General features: G+C 37.1%; 1 protein-coding gene across 2 annotated transcripts; it reads right to left on the reverse strand.

Moving 5' to 3' along the window:
* Positions 1 to 880: 880 nt before the first annotated feature.
* Positions 881 to 15,395, reverse strand: lrrc8c (leucine rich repeat containing 8 VRAC subunit C). 2 transcript variants are annotated; one of them, XM_067459557.1, is made up of 3 exons: positions 15,272 to 15,395; positions 11,236 to 11,377; positions 881 to 4,986 (listed from the first exon to the last, which is right to left on the reverse strand). In XM_067459557.1, exons 2-3 carry the CDS (start codon positions 11,371 to 11,373, stop codon positions 2,746 to 2,748), a joined length of 2,379 nt encoding a protein of 792 aa, XP_067315658.1. In that variant the 5' UTR covers positions 11,374 to 11,377; positions 15,272 to 15,395; the 3' UTR covers positions 881 to 2,745. The 2 variants fall into 2 exon arrangements, with proteins under 2 accessions (XP_067315658.1, XP_067315659.1); XM_067459558.1 differs by lacking the exon at positions 15,272 to 15,395 and having other exon boundaries at positions 11,263 to 11,373.
* Positions 15,396 to 16,789: the final 1,394 nt, after the last annotated feature.

The raw sequence follows: 16,789 nt of genomic DNA on the forward strand, positions 1-16,789 counted from the left end.
GATTATTATGAAGGCATGCAATTCAGGTGATTATTTAAATGATGCAATTGCATGTGAATTTGTTTCCATATGACGTTTTATGTTCAGTGGTTTAATATGACCCAGAGTCCCAGACATATTCAAATAATGTCCTCCTCATCATACTGTCCTCTCTTCAAAAATCTAAATTTGAAATTGTCATCTTGTTTGTAATTTCATTTTCAATGCCAGCAATGTGTCAGACTTTCTGGTGTAGGAGGTCAGCACATTATCCTTAAGCACTATACACAGACTATCCTGTTGCATTTAGTGCACAATACTGCCACCTGGGTGACAACTCTCCCTTGGGAATGACGAAACATTAACTGAACTCCATGCAAGGGACTAAAAAAAGGCATTTTATTTATGCTGTTTTACAAATTAAAAACACTTTGGTAGAATGCAAATGATACAAAACAGAAAAATAAGGCATATGGTAGCACTACATTCAGCATTTATATCCAATGTAAATCAACATCCTTCATTTTATGCACAGAGTTGCACTTTGGCATCTTCATTATTACAACCTTTAACATGCAGACACAAGACCAGAACAGCAAATGACCTTTCTAACCTCAGACAGGTCTACTGTATGTATTCACATATCTATTAAAAAAAAAGCTATTCATGTAGATAATATTGCTTAAACACAACATGAAAAACACACAAAAGGCCTGGTAATCTATAACTCAAGTATTCAGTCTTAAAGGGATAGTTCACTTTGAAATTAAATGTTGATATGTTTTAGCTTACCTCATGGAAATCCGAGAAGTATTTGTTTCCCCAGTAGTTTCAATTTTGATCATTTTAGGTCAAACCGTTCTTGTCTGTGCCTCACATAATGCAGGTCTATGGTCACCACCTCAAAGAGCATACACAGAGAAGTCCAAATTAAACAATCCCCCATCGTAAGTACACACTGATGGCCTAAGACACGAAACGAGCGGTTTGTGTGAGAAAACAAACAGTATTTATATCGTTTTTACCTCTTGTGTCTGATCCGAGGGTGCGCGTGCGTGTTTCCTGTGGTGTACAAGAGGTAAAAACGATACTCGACGCTCGTTTCGTGTCTTAGGCCATCAGTGTGTACTTACGATGGGGGATTGTTTAATTTGGACTTCTCTGTGTATGCTCTTTGAGGTGGTGACCATAGACCTGCATTATGTGAGGCACAGACAAGAACGGTTTGACCTAAAATGATCAAAATTGAAACTACTGGGGAAACAAATACTCCTACATCTCGGATGTCCATGAGGTAAGCTAAAACATATCAAAATTTAATTTCAAAGTGAATTATCCCTTTAACTTCTTAAAGCTCCTAAAGATATATGAATTCCAAGACTCTGGTAACACATGTAAAACACTGATTCAATGCCTCTTTATGATGGCAATGTAACTGGCAGTCTATAGAAAAAGGCCACATACTTATCTTAGTACAGACGAGTCACCTTTCTCAAGGCAAGATCATATCAGATACGTTTAATTACCATACATGACCTAAAGACACTCGTAATCTCCCTGGAGTAGCTGAGAGAAAATGCTAAGGAATACTAAAAACTAAGGAAACCAAGTCTACCTGATTTGTCTTGTTGCACCTTGAGAGATCTTTGACTTTTATTTAATTTTTTTGCATTATAAAAGAATACATTTCTTAAAATGCATTTGCATATAATCTTAGAGATTAGTTTCTGAAATGTTTTCCTTAAATTAGCATGAAATAGAAACAATTACAGCGTACAATACAAGATTGACAAATATTGTTGACTAGTATGATGATTATAATGTCTATTAGAGTATATTTTTGATTTATAAGAAAAATGCTTGAACAATATAAGGCTAAAGAGAGAGAAAAAAAACAATATCTGCATCTGAATTCTGTCTTGCACTGGAGTAGTCAAATCAGAGTAACCGACAACAACAAAAACAAAACTATATGACAGCTGAAGCTGGTACCACTGGTTTATAAGATGCATACTACAATGCGGTTATCTGGCCAGATCCAAAAACAACAGCGTTTTTTCCATAGGCATTGTGTAACCTCATAACAGTTATGCAAAGAAAAAAAAGTGAAGTCTACCTGAGAAACCAATGCACACGGATCCTGCTCTACAAAAGCTTTATAAGTATTAGAGTAAATATGCATGAAAAAACACTACTAGTATACATGATTAAATGAACTGTATATTTTCCTATAATATATACTTCAAATCAAACTTCAAAGTCCTATATACACATTAAAAAATTAAAATGAAAGGAATGTTAAAGTTTCCAGTGCAAATTCTAATATTGCTATTTCCAGTGCAAAACATGTTGTACAGTACTTGACCTGTAAAAGCTTAATGGGTTATGAAATCAATGTCAGTCATATGAAGCGAAAGCATACAATGGAATTGCATTCCACTGTCTGTAAATGAATCCCTGTCGCAAGTTGTCTATTTTTATGACTTACAGATATAAAAAAACAACATTATCTTAGAAAATTAAGATGAACGGTTTTAAAATTAGTTTTACATGACCTCTTTTTTATAATATACAATATAAGGCATTTAAAGGTGTTCATTACTTTTTTCTTTTTGCATTAAAACGCCATTAAGCATAAGTCCAGCTTTAAACATGAAATTGCAGGTACTCACCCATATAGATCGCAATACAAACTACAGGACAGAACATCTGGAGTCTCGTCTCTTAAGGAGTCAGATTACAAGATTTGGCATGAAAGCAAAGCAGTCACTCTTCTTGCATTTGCTCCCTGATGTCTGAAGGCAGCGTCTCAAAAAGCACGTCTTCTACAAGAAGTCCACTGCGTTTTAAGGCGCGACAAGAGCCAAGTTCAGCTGGTAAAAACTCGAAGTGATTACCCTTTAACTCCAAATGAGTCAGCACACCTAGGAAAGAAATCTTTGGTGAAAGGACAGACAGCATGTTTCTGCCCAGCTTCAGAGTCTTGAGTTTCTTACAGAAGAAGAGCTCATCAGGAATATTTTCGATTTTGTTACAGCTAACAGAGAAGTATTGAAGACTCTGGAGAACGCCAATCTCTGGTGGGATAAAACGGATGTCGTTGTTGGAAACATCGAGGTAGCGCAGTTTGTTGCAGAGGAACAAGTGTGAAGGTAGGATCTCAATCTTGTTATGGCTTAAGTAGAGGCGCTCCAAGCTCCCAAGTTTTTTTATGTGTTCAGGTATAAAAGTGATGGCATTGTGCCAAAGCTTCAGAACGGTCAGCTTACGGAGGTGCTGGAAGCTGAGGATCTCTTCAATGGAGCGTAGATTGTTCTCCTTCAGATCTAACCTCTGCAGATTAGTCAGACTGAAAATGGCATGTGGTATGCGTTCGAGGTCACAGTGCACCAACTCAAGTTCTATTAGATTCACCATCTTCTTCAGGTTGTTAAGCATGACCAGCTTGGTGCCATCATTGCAAATACAGAGGCGCTGTAGATGGCTGGCCACATCCACGATGGACTGAGGGATCTTGGTGAAGTTACTCTTGAGTGTCAGGGTCTTCAATGCTTTAAGCTCTCGTAAAGAGTCCAAGGTTACGTTCTTTGCAGCATCAGAACTCAAAGAGCCAATCAGATGGAGCTCTTCCAAGTTCCGCAACACATACAGCCACTGTGGAAGTTCACGGCCATCATCAAACTTCACTCGCAACACCTTCAAATTCTCCTTGAGGAATGAGGTGGCTGCACTGTGGATCTTGAGCGAGCACTGGTAAAGCGAAAGCTCCTGGAGATCCTCTAGTTGGGCAATGGCTGCTGGTATGGTAACATTATTAATGATTTCAAGCTTCAAAGACTGCAACTCTGTCACCTCAAAGATGGTATCTGGGAGACCAGACAGCATGAAGAGTTGAAGTTCTAGCCTGTTATTGTTGTTGGTTTGCAGCTTCTGCCGAAGCTTGTCAGCGGTCCACTCGTGGTTAAGGTTGAGCTGTTTCAGCTTGTTTTCGCTCACCTCAGACAAAAACACTGCAAATCTCTTGGAATATAGGGGATCATACTGATCGATCATGTGCAACATGAAAGCAAAGTCGTTCTTTACATCTGGGATGTCATCAATCCCAGTCTCTTGCCTAACATATTCAAAGGAGTACTCCTTGAGAGAAATATAGAACAGCCAGTAGGATGTATAAAGGCATGTGAGTCCGTAAACACCGACAAAACACAAATAACAGTAGGAGAGCTTGGAGAACAGGTGGGCCATAGTATGATTGCAACAAAAGTACCGGTAACCCGTCATGTCCTGCATGTTCTCAGTACAGGTAACATTAAACTTGACCTTTGACACCAGGGCACTGTTGTACGCAATTATAAGGATAAATTTGAGCACTTTTACGACAGTCTGACGGACATACATCATATATAATATATCACCCTCCTCCACGTGCAGGCGGAATTTTTTGACCTTCTCAAACAAGGCCTTGGCTTGCTCTCCTTCTTTCTTGTCAAGGACACTTGCTGCCGGCTTGTCAACAACAATCTTTTCAGGAATTGATCTTAAAGACTGAGTCTTCTCCAGGTTGCCCTCTCCAATTGGAGTATCAAGGTTTGACCTACTGGCACTGTTCTTCTTATTGTCCTTCTCTTCAGGATTCTCCCCAGACACTTCTGACAATGCTCTCGTAGTCCATGGAGAGTCAAAACACTTTCCCAGGATGGATATAAAGTGCTCAATTTTAGAGCTGGAGCCAGGAAACTTGAACCAGAAATTGCTGCACACCATGAAAATTAGGGTATGAATGAGAACCAGGTAAGGGAAGTACTTGGCATACCAATGCAGTGCCTTTTCGTAGCACATTTGGTTTATGTAGTTATACTGCTGGATATCCAAGTTTGTCTTCAGTCCTTTCAACTCATGAACAGGCACTATCGCTACATGATTTGAGGAAGGAGGTGGGCACATCAGCTCTGTCTGGTTTGGTGAGAATGTCCTTTGAGGAAGGCATATGATTTTGTCCTGCATCACCTAAAAGGATAAAAGAGTATATATATTAGAATCAACACAATAAAATCAATACATACTGAGACTATTGCTGAGTTTTCATCTAAATGTTTTGCATATTTTATAGCCCATTTCTGAAATCTGACTAAAGAGAACAAAAACCTTGCCACCAAATGCATTATGGACATTATCTTGAGGGAAAACGCCTTTATTATGTTTCATGGAGCTGCTGACAGAACTTGCATCAGAGGGAGTTACATTTGCCATTCTGGAGCAATAATACATAATGCTATTAAATGCCAGAATCATACGAGTGCATTAGTTCATAAATAATGAACGCCACCAGACTTCAGAATTTATGTCAATACTAGGGATGCAATGGTATACATATTTGTACTGAACATTTTTGGTACAGGTCTTTTGGTTCGTTATGCATGTGTACAGAATAAATACAGTGTTGTTTTACCCGCTTCACATACGGAACTTCTCTGCTTGCAAACTTAATTTCAAACTCCAAATTTGTTCCCCTAGGATAGGACAATATTGGTAATATTGATATGTTTTGTTGTTGCAAACACTAAAAAATAACTAAGGACAAAGAGTGAGCTGCTGTCGGATAAGTGCATGATGCAAGTTGACTTAAACATGAGACATGCTTTACATTAAGCACTTCAAACTAAATCATAAACCTACATAGCTTGCCCTATAGCAGTGGTTTTTAAACATTTTTGGTCACATCCCATTTTAAACCTTTAGAAAATCCACCCCCATCTGCTTTTCTATGGCGAGGAACTTGTATGTCTGGCTTGTTCAGACAGTGAAATGTCAATGGTCTGAATAAAAACAATTCAGTGGAATTGGCGTTTGTTTAAAGTCGGCAACTGCTATTCAAGCACTTGAACACTGTTACCACATCTGTTCTTTGTTTGTTTTTCTGCTGATCTCCCAATGCCCCCCTCTCACTATTTACAGACTTTTTTATGTTTTATTTAAAGGGACATAGTTTGTCCAGTAAAACATTGTTTAATTACTAAGAAATTAAAGGAACATACAGAATGGTCATTATTGTGTCCACCTCTATTGCATACCCACTTCTAATTAATGGGGTTTGTTAATCCATTATTTTTTGCGTGGACAAATCTTAATGCTGAATATTATTCTGATTAACTGTGTGCTTTTTAACTTTACTACAGCTTGAAAGAGTGTTTAATGGGGGATTTCCCGAAACCTTCTTAACACTACGTCATTCTTAATTTATACCTTAAGGTATCCCTTAATGTTAATATGTGTTCCTCGAAACAATCTTTGTTTAGAATACCTTCTGTAAGTCATTCTTTCGTAATGTTGGTCTGGACCACTATAGCTATACCTTATCACTACAACAGTTAATTCCACTAGTGGCCACCACTGTGCAAAAAGCTTCTTTACATTTCAGTCTATGAATATAATTCTGAAGTTGTAAAATATACCCAGTGTTCAATTAGGCTATTGAATTGTTTTGTGTGTGTGTGTGTGTGTGTGTGTGTGTGTGTGTGTGTGTGTGTGTGTGTGCGTGTGCGTGCGCGTGCGCGTGTGCGTGTGCGTGCTTATGCAAGGATTCAAATTATCCTTAAAAAAATTGTCATTATACTAATGGTTGTTAGCTTTTTAATTATATTATCCAAAGGTACATCAGCTGGCAAACCATTAGACAGGAGAGGCTTAGGAGCCTATTTAAAGGGAATGATTGTGGAGGGGTTTGGTGAAAATATGGCAGCGAGACAGCGAATATTTAAGTTTTTACACGTGAAAACTTTAGTCCCCTGGCTACCATGTCAGGAGCTGCTATTCAAAATAAATTTTGCCTGCCACGACAGCAAATTCAGCAGCTTTTAGATGTTGGACCAACTTTGTCGAGACAAACTGGAGCTACCCCCTCAGCCCTGAAATCCAGCTGCTGGCGGCTCTCCTCTTTCTTTCTTTTTTCTCTGCCATAGTAGCAGCTGATTATATGTTTTGCGTGTTGCGTTTTTTATTGAGTAGACCATCTAATAATATAAATTAGTTATTTAAACAATAATGTGATGCAGCTGCTGGGCAGTCATCTCTGGTTGTGGAGTAAATCAAGACACTATGGAAAACATTTTGTAATAATATAAATTACTTTCAAACTGCCAGTTAGTGTAGCGGGTTAACTCATGATGCGGTTGAGCATGTGATTGCAGGTTTGTGCACTTATTTCAGAACTATGTAAAATTTAGCTGCAATTTTGTATGATAAATGGAAGTTCAACTATTTCTGAAGTGCTTCTTTTATATGATCAATGCAATCCATCACAGTTCTTATCGCAAGAAAGCGTGTCAAAATGACTTTTCCTAAACTGTAAATGTTTAGCCTATCTACAAATTTTAATTCTGCATGTACTCACTCTCATGTTGTTTTTGCTTGTCTCGCAATCATTTAAACGTCCCTGTTTAAATCTGGTCATCAAAAAAGCCAATATTGTGTCTCTTCAGAACACTTGGATTTGGATTAGACACTCGATTAGTTATTTTTACAATGCTTTTATGACATTTATTGGATCTTTTCGATCCAAAGTTTGAGAGGAATGGACAGTCCCGCCGTTGGCGATCTTGATGCCCTAAGCATTAATAATTTATGATGCCCAAGGCACTGGGAATGGACAGAAATGGAGGGACAGAAATTGCAGGTTTTATAAACATCTTCATTTTGTGTTTAGAAGCTAACCGAAACAACAAATAGGCTGTTTGCATTCAACCAGTCAGCATACTGCTGTCACAAAGTAACATGCTATTTTTAACATGCAGAATAATATGTGTTTTCTGTGGGGGGGGGTTGTAGTAATAGCGGCTTTGGAAGATTACATAATCGTAGCATCCATAATTGTAAATCGCGATTAGAAATTCGATTAATTGTGCAGCCCTAATTCACAGGATATCAACAATATTAATTCTTGATATCAACAATTCAATTTCAACTAGTGAAATGTCACAATCTGCTGCCACTTAAATTCAATTCTTGATATCAACAATTCAATTTCAACTAGTGAAATGTCACCATCTGCTGCCACTTAAATTCAATTCTTGATATCAACAATTTAATTCCTAAAATACCAAAGATTAGCATTTCTGACAAAGAATTAAATTGTTGAGATCAAGAACTCAAATCCTATGAATGGATAAAAGTCAAAACGGCTTGCCATACAGGTTTTTTGTGCAGGCCAATCAAGTTGCTCCTCACCAGAGTCAGTAAACCATGTTTACGGACCATACTTTGGGAAACATAATAAATTGTCCAGAATCTGCGAGTGTGGACGGACTTTTGATATCGCGCCTCTACTTCCTGCTCTCTACCGCGCAGATTCCGGCCTGAGATCTCTACTGCGCAGACCTGGTCCCAAATCTGCGCAAGATGTCAGCGCCATATTCTGCCCTTCGGAGGCTTCGATTACTAAGTCGCGTCGTCCATATTTTTTTACGGCCTATGATATAAAACAATAAAGATGAAAGCTAATAAACCTCAAAAGCGTCAGAGCAAATAGATAAACCTCAAGTGTGTAAAACAGTAGATGAGGCTCATTTTATGCATTGAATTTCAAATCCCACACCACCTTTGGATTGCCGGGAACAGTGTAACAGTATCTGATGAGGCGCATCTCTTTAAAGATAACTATTTTGGTGCTCTGACATCAGTGTAATGACTCAGGCAGGAAATGAGAAATCATTGCACTGGCCACTCGAATTCTAGAGGGAGGTGGAATACCTTTGGGTTAGCAGGATAAGGTGTCCAACAACTACTCAATTTTGCATTAAATATTTTTAAAGGACACACCAGGAAGAAAAAAAATAAACACTTTTCCCTGGAAGTAAAAAGCAGTAAACAAAAGCATTCTGTATTCGCTTCAAGATGTGTGCCCTTCCCCCCTTTTTCCTGCAAAACAGTTTACTTTCCCTGGTAATTACCATGTGGCTTTCTGCCTGCAAACTAAAAAAAAATCAGCTAAAAAGACAGAGAAAGAGAATTGCGAGAGCTCTATAAAGCACTATAATGTGGTACAATCACAACAGTCAGACTGCGGCGTAAAGCCTGCTAATGAAGCATCAGCAGCTCTGAACGGCTTCTCTGCAGTAAAATGGATGTGAGGTGCAGCAGCCCCAAGTGGCTAATAAAATGTCCATTATGCACTACAAGCCACGCAAAGTGCCCCCAGTCAAACATGGTCATTTAGCACAAAAGGATGTTGTTTATCCCCCCTTCAAAACCATGGGATTATGCAATGGCATTAGTAAAACAATTAATTAGGGCAATTATTACTACCTTCCCTGGGATCATCATGAACATCCAGTTGCAATTTACAAATTGCAATACATTACACAGCTGTGCCATTCTTTGATGCACACCTCCAGGGACAGTGAGGGATATCCCCACCCTAACAACGGGTTCCTGTCAATGTTGTTTGTTAAAACTAAAAATAATTTGGGATCATGTAGAGGAATTGAAACTGTAGGGCAAACTTGCTGCTTGAAGCTCCACCCACTAGTTTATGAGGCCGAGTAGCTAGACTACAGGAGCAATTTTGTGTTTATAGAGGGGCCACCATGAGGGAAAGGAGGGGTAATCTTTTCGTGTGGGGTGACAGGAATTTAGCTATTTTCCGTTAGCAAACTCCCACTTCTTTATGCAGTATGCACTGTCCAACAGTGGGCTGTTCATGCACAGAGGAAATCCATCTATGGTGTGAAGTCATTTATTATTACATTGCTGTTGATCAATGAAGACTACAACCTGTGAGCTGAAACCGTTTTTCAGTTCTACAATCTGTGACGTCATGAGGTTGGTTGGCTATTAATGGATTAATGAAGATTATTATAGTTTCAATTCTTTGATTTTTGCTGTAATTGGTACAAGTAATAGAATAACTCATAATATCTGTGACCAGGAAGATGACCAATAGAGGGCCCCAGTGCCATTTGCAAGGCAATTCCTGGATGATTAAAAAAATGGAAGAAGGAAAAGGAAGTGAAGGAGAAGTTGTGACAGTTAACCCAAAAATGAAAATGTGATGTTTATCCCCCAGGGCATCCAAAATGTAGGTGTTTTTGTTTCTTCAGTAGAACACAAATTAAGATTTTTCTCTTCCGGTAAGGTCAATATCCACGCTCTTGTTTATACGAACAAACGTGTATTATTGACCTTAATGGAAGAGAAGCGCTTTCCAGGCTGTTGGATATATATATAGCGTTGTATTTGAGGAAAAAATTATATGAAATATGTCTCGATTTCTCACACAAAAGTGTGATCGTTTTGTGTCATGAGCCACAGGGCTCTTTGTGCATGTTGTCTAAGCATGTTTTTTTTTGCTCTCATGGAACTGTTACCTATTCACCCCATTATTTGACTGGCACACAGCAATGGTTGGCGTTAAATGTTCATTTGTGTTCTACTGAAGAAACAAAGTCACCTACATGTTGAATGCACTGGGGGTAAGCAGATAAACATCACATTTTCATTTTTGGGTGAACTATCTCTTTAAAAACTTTATTGCACGGAATGCAAAGGATTAAAAAAAGATGACGATATCAAGGAAGATGACAGGATTAGAGGATAACGTTTGGAAACTATCCAAACTATGGATTGGTAAACTTGGAGTTACAATAAGAAATATTTATTTTGAAGGTTGCATCAGCCTTGATCTCTGCATCTTGTGGAATGTCAGATGGCTGTTTATTATGGTTGTATTTCATTTTCCTTTCTGACAATCATTTTAGCAACATACTGTATTTACAAGTACATCTATGGAAATCGTGAGGCGGTGGGACTTTTAAGCAATGTTTTCCCTTTGTGCAGCAGTTTATGAAAATTAACTCTTTTGTTCTTGCTTTAACACTTTAAAACTAATTTTTACGTCCAGGAGCAATGCATTAGAGGTCCAGGTTTTATCTTTCATGGTCTCTGTTTTTATCTTTCACTATCTGTCCTCTACTGTCTGTCTTGAACAGTCTCTCTACTGTTGTGTCTGATAAACTAAGGCAAGACAACCAACACTGTGACATCACAGCAAGTGTAGTATTGTAAGAAAATGCCTTTGCCTTTATTTATTTTAAATGGTTACGTTTGTGTTTATTATATAATTTGATTAGAGTGGAAATCTATTTAGTAAATAGTGTTAACTTGACTAATGCTTCATTTCCACTTTAAGACTAAGCTTTTCAGCAGTAAATATAGTAGTTTTCTTTTGGTATTTGGTTTAAGAAAAATAACTGTAATATTTACCTGAAGAGTGCATCCAAACACACCTATCATGAGCATGACCACCGAGAGGTAGTCTGTGAACACATCCCACCATGGCTTTAGAACCCGGAAAGCCGGCTGCTGTTCTGTGAACTGCCGGAATTCGGTAACTGGAATCATGCTCCTGTAAATGCAATGGAGAATTATGAATATGTTTAATAACATGATATACTGTATGTTTTTTTTTTTTGTAACAATTTCAATTACCAGTCGAAATTCATCAAATTACAACACAATACATCCTCAATAAAGAGAGCTGATATGCCAGACTAGAGTAACCATAAAAAATAAATATCAGTATACAGTAATTCTCGAAAAAAAAGAAAAAAGTTAATACTAATAATTATATAATTAAATATTAGTTCTAATAGTGTTTGCTATGGTACTGACATTATTTACGAGTTATTCACACTAATAATTATTAAGACTAAATATTAGGCATAGATTAAAAAAGTAGCCTTGTTTCCAAATAAGTAAAAAACAAAACAAAAAGTACATAAAAAGAACAAACATTTAATAAATGAAGAACAAAGAAACACATAACACATTAGTCAGCATTTACACTCCAAGTCTTCGGAAGTCATTCTGTGGTATAAAACATTTTTTTAATGCATATCATAAATTGTCAATAATTTCTTGTGAAAACTTTAAACAAAAAACTGTTTTGCCACTTTGTTAATAAGCTCAAAAGTCGTGTCTGAACTCTAAGAAAAAAAGGTACAGTGCTGTCACTGGGGCGGTACCCTAAGGTACAAAAGTGAAATGGTACATCTTTGTCCCTTACTAACCCCTAAATGGTACATACTAGTATCTTAAAAGGTACATATCAGTACTTAAAGAGTGCATATTAGTACCTTAAAGGTACATATTAGTACCTTTTCGGTTTTGTCCCTTAGGGTACCGCCCCAGTGACAGAAATGTACTTTTTTTTCTGACAGTGTGTCATTGGCTACAATGCAAAACGCTTCAAATAACACATTATAAATAGAAGCCTTTGACTCTCCACAGAGCATGAACACAAATACCTTTTGAGGATACTACACTAGACTAAATATAAATTAAAGGATGTTTAAAATAATCGCTGGAATGACAGCCAATAAGAATTGTATTAATAAACATTTTATTTGTAGTTTTTGGGCATGTGGAATATAAATATGAATGAACACATTCCTTCTTATTTGTATGTCTAATATATCAAAAAAGCAAAAAAAAATATTGTCACACCCTAACACTGTTTAAACTAAAGTGTCACGTTGGATTTTACACTCGTCTTCTAAGAACAGTAAGGACCTTCTTCTTTCATTTGATTGGCCATCTCAATCATTTTGACATTGACAAGCAACTGTTGTTAGACTGTATTTGTATGTATTTAAATTCAAATCCATTAATTTATTTATTTGGCAAATGACTAGGTAATAAGCAAAATAAACAAGCAAATATATATCTAGTCTGAGGATTAAATGTACATAACTGGAATATTAATACCTTGATGTGTTTACTTGTCCTATGAATCCTGAAAGACACCGGATAAGGACTTAGGTCATCTTATTCTGTCATGAAGGCTAGCATAATATATAGCATAATAGAATGTAATATAATATTACATTCTAATGATTCCTAATGTAGGCAGTTCAGCAGACTTCATCTAATCTCTTTTGAGCTGCACTTCTTGCATCATCATATCATACACAATGCATTTCCCACCGGTCTTATTAATTATTGAGATTAATGCTGCATTGGCTTCACTTTGCAGCAGTCAAAAATGTTTTACATGCATGTACCTATAAGGCCTGCACAGTTGGAGAGCACTGACAACAAAGTAGTGAAACAGAATGCAATGAGGAAAGGGGGTAGTACTACAACTAGTGTATATTATTTTAATGAGCAGACTTACTAAGGCACCTTTCACAAAATGCAGACAAGTACTCAGTTGTAGTCCTGCACATGATGCAACACACCTGAAATACATTTTAAATCAGGCATCCTAAATTATGCTTTCTGATCAAAATGTCAAAAAAAAAACTAAAACATGCCTCATATAATTTATATGCAAGACTAAACCAAAGAAACAACACTTCACAGTCTGTAAAAGACCAAATGTCAAAATGTGATTGCACCAAAATCAAATGAATGCAAAAAAGTGCACTATTGTTTGTTTAATTAATTTAATGCACTCTTAGGCACAACTGTTTTAAAACAGATGATGCTATTTGCTAAACCCTGATCCCCATCCAAACCCAGTGATATTCCAATTCATAATTTAAGCCTTACATGATTTGACGGACTATGAGTCTATTTAAAGTGTCCTCACATGCCAGTTGTCAACATGCTTCACATTTGTAAGGAAATTCTCTCTCTCTCTCTCTCTCTCTCTCTCTCTCTCTCTCTCTCTCTCTCTCTCTCTCTCTCTCTCTCTCTCTCTCTCTCTCTCTCTCTCTCTCTCTCTCTCTCTCTCTCTCTCTCTCTCTCTCTCTCTCTCTCTCTCTCTCTCTCTCTCTCTCTCACACACACACACACACACGTCCTTCACAAGTATGGCCAAATGTGTACACACACAATTACAGGAAAGTGTACAACACTAGTAACTTAATCATCACAAACCAGTCAGCAAATGAATTAGACAAACCCAAACTCAGCTGACCATAAATCCTCAAGTTGTGTAGTTTGCAGAAAATGTTAACCATCCAATGGTGCTTACATCAGAGTAAACAAAATCAGTCTTCTACAGGTTAAAACATAAGTGTCCGCATAGCCTACTGTTTGTATTTTTATAAATATTTCTGAAGAAAAAGACAAAATCAAAGCTTGCATATTTAGATGCAATCTTCTTGTGTACTACAGGATGAGTATAACCGAAACCATTATATATATATATATATAAAAAGAAACCCAGGGGTACAAGAACTTTGCTGTATGCAGCATGCTTCAACAGGCAGCCTTCTTCGGGCAGGGAAAATATTTGGACGTTTGTGAACAGCTGCAGCAGTTCAAGTATCTGGAGCTCCTGATTCCTATAGGCTAGCTGATTTGTTACAAGATATTTTCCTCCCTAATTGTGTCAAACGCACACAGTCCTTACACTCAAATAATGACCAATAATATGAATGTTATAGATAAAATGACACAAGCTGTAATGTCTATGTTCACACACTAACTACAAAACGGAAAATAATAAGATGTTGGCAGACTGAATGGAAAAATCCAATACGTTCTGATAGACAAGAAATAAGCAGTGGAGACATGGATGGGAGTCTATGCATGTTCCAGCAGACCTGCTTATTTAATCTAATAGCTTTATTTGTCCCACTAAACTCAGATCTGTACCATCTCCTGGAACAGCTCTTCCTGTCAGGAAATGGGATGCTTCTCATACAGTAGTGGAAAAAAACAGTAGGCTACACGTCTGATTCAGTAAGCAGGACGAAGAGCTCACTTTCAGATGGCTCAGTAAAAGCATGCACGGACGAAAGATGTTTTGTTGATACGTGGAGCTGATTTCCGTTACTGCTAATTACGGAAAGCGAAATAAACAACATTAATTCACTCTCACAGGACAAAACAATAACAATATACCGCTCACATGCGATTTTAATTTCATCAAGAGACATATCCTAAGTTATTTTGAGCATTTTAAACGGAGGCCTTGTACTGTATAATGACTATTAGCCGAATTAATAATTACAAATACATATAAACTAAACAAAGAATCATTCAAGAACTTCACTGACACAAAATTTGAATTTATTCTTGTTATCGAGGTCCTCGGTTTTCTTTCGTCTCGCGTTATTTGCTTTAGTCCTTTAAAATAATTCGCTCTATCAACACGAATTTGGAACAATAACTGTACCACGTTTCCTTGCCGAGGGGGGTTTAAAAGTTAAACGTTGTCCCGAGCGCGTTTCACTGTTTATATCCCACAATTACGTCATAAAGATAGAAAAATTCCGCATAAACATTTTCAGTTCTAATGCTTTGTCACAATTATGATGTGAAACAAACGGCCCCCGTTTTCACTCACCGCTTTAAATGGATTGAAGGTCTACAGCTGAAGATTCTAGCGGGGTCTAGGCATGTCCTTGTGGCTGCGGTGCTCAGTCTTCTGTCCTCCAAAACTGCTATAGGCTGAGCTGCCTGGGCGGGACTTCAGCACATGTGTAAATGAGACACACAATAGCGTTCCCAGAACCGCCTTTCTCACTTTCCGTTTAGATGCTGGTTGTGTTGTGTCGAGCTACATCTGTCCATGACCCACCTCATTGTTACACGAATTCTCAAGGCCATCCTCTACATCCACAATTTTAACTAGGCCTAAATAAAAACCATTTCCTATGCGTCAGCTAAAGTTAATCATGGTTTTAAGATGTTCTTTGTTTAGAAGGCTGTGAGAACAGGCTGTAGAGGTAATAATAGTGGTTTATTGCAAAGCACTGTATTTAACACGTTTTCTGACCATATTAGCATGACCATAGCCTACAGAGCTGAACTGCTGATTAACGGCCCATTAAAATGATCTTGCCAACAGAATGATCAAGTCTTCCTTTAAAATATTACTGGCTATTCCTCGTTTTTAATTAAATCACTTTTCATAAAAGTGTACATTTTAATAAATATAGAAGTATATTTAACAGGCCTAACAAACATATTTAATTCTATTATTTTTGACAAAATTAGCTTTATGTAGGCTAGCCTACCACATCTACACAACTCATTGCAGAGATCTTTTATTTAGCTACTCTTCAGCTTACAAAAACCCAAGCACTTCTCAGCCAAATATTTTCTTTTTATGTGGTAGTATAGCAGTATAATAATAATACATACAACAACAACAACAATAATAATAATACACTGTAAAACAATAATAAAACACTGTGTGTTTTATTTGTGAAGATGTGAAACATGCCAAATTGTGCTAATTCGTGATTTATCCAAAAAAGTGGTTCAGATACAATATTTCGAGTTTCTATTTATTAAACCAATTTCCTTCATAGTATCAACTCAAATATTTTATTTTAAAAACTCAACATTTTAAAGGGATTGTTCACCCAAAAATGAAAATTCTGTCATCAAGTTGTTCCAAACCTGTATGAGTTTTTAGTTCTGCTGAACACAAAAGAATATATTTTGAAGAATGTTTGTAACAAAGCAGATAGAACAACCATTCACTACCATGGTATTTGTTTTCAATACTATGGTAGGGAAGTTGTTCTCTCTGCTTTGAGAGAACAAACATTCTTCCAAATATCTTTTTTTGTGTTCAGCAGAACAAATAAACTCATATATGTTTGGAACAATTTGAGATTGAGTAAATGATGACAGAATTTTCATTTTTGGATGAATCCCGTTAACGCAACCAAGTTACTTACTTTTTGAAGTTAAACCAACAATATTGTTTTACAGTGTAGCAGTAGTGGAAGTAACAACAATAATATTCATGATAATAATAGTTCTGCCAGAAAGACTCGGGAGAATAAATACTTTTGACAATTGTCCATTTATTAATAATCCAGCAAGCAATAAAGTACCCATAGGCCCTGTC

This window comes from Pseudorasbora parva, chromosome 12, assembly GCF_024679245.1.
Source record: "Pseudorasbora parva isolate DD20220531a chromosome 12, ASM2467924v1, whole genome shotgun sequence".
In the NCBI taxonomy this organism is placed as follows: domain Eukaryota; kingdom Metazoa; phylum Chordata; class Actinopteri; order Cypriniformes; family Gobionidae; genus Pseudorasbora; species Pseudorasbora parva.

Bases quoted from the DNA above. Each gene is read 5' to 3' on its own strand.
- lrrc8c (XM_067459557.1), bottom strand. From the start codon at position 11,373: ATGATTCCAGTTACCGAATTCCGGCAGTTCACAGAACAGCAGCCGGCT. The intron at 4,987-11,235 runs GTAAATATTACA...TTATCCTTTTAG, and splicing joins TGTTTGGATGCACTCTTCAG to GTGATGCAGGACAAAATCAT.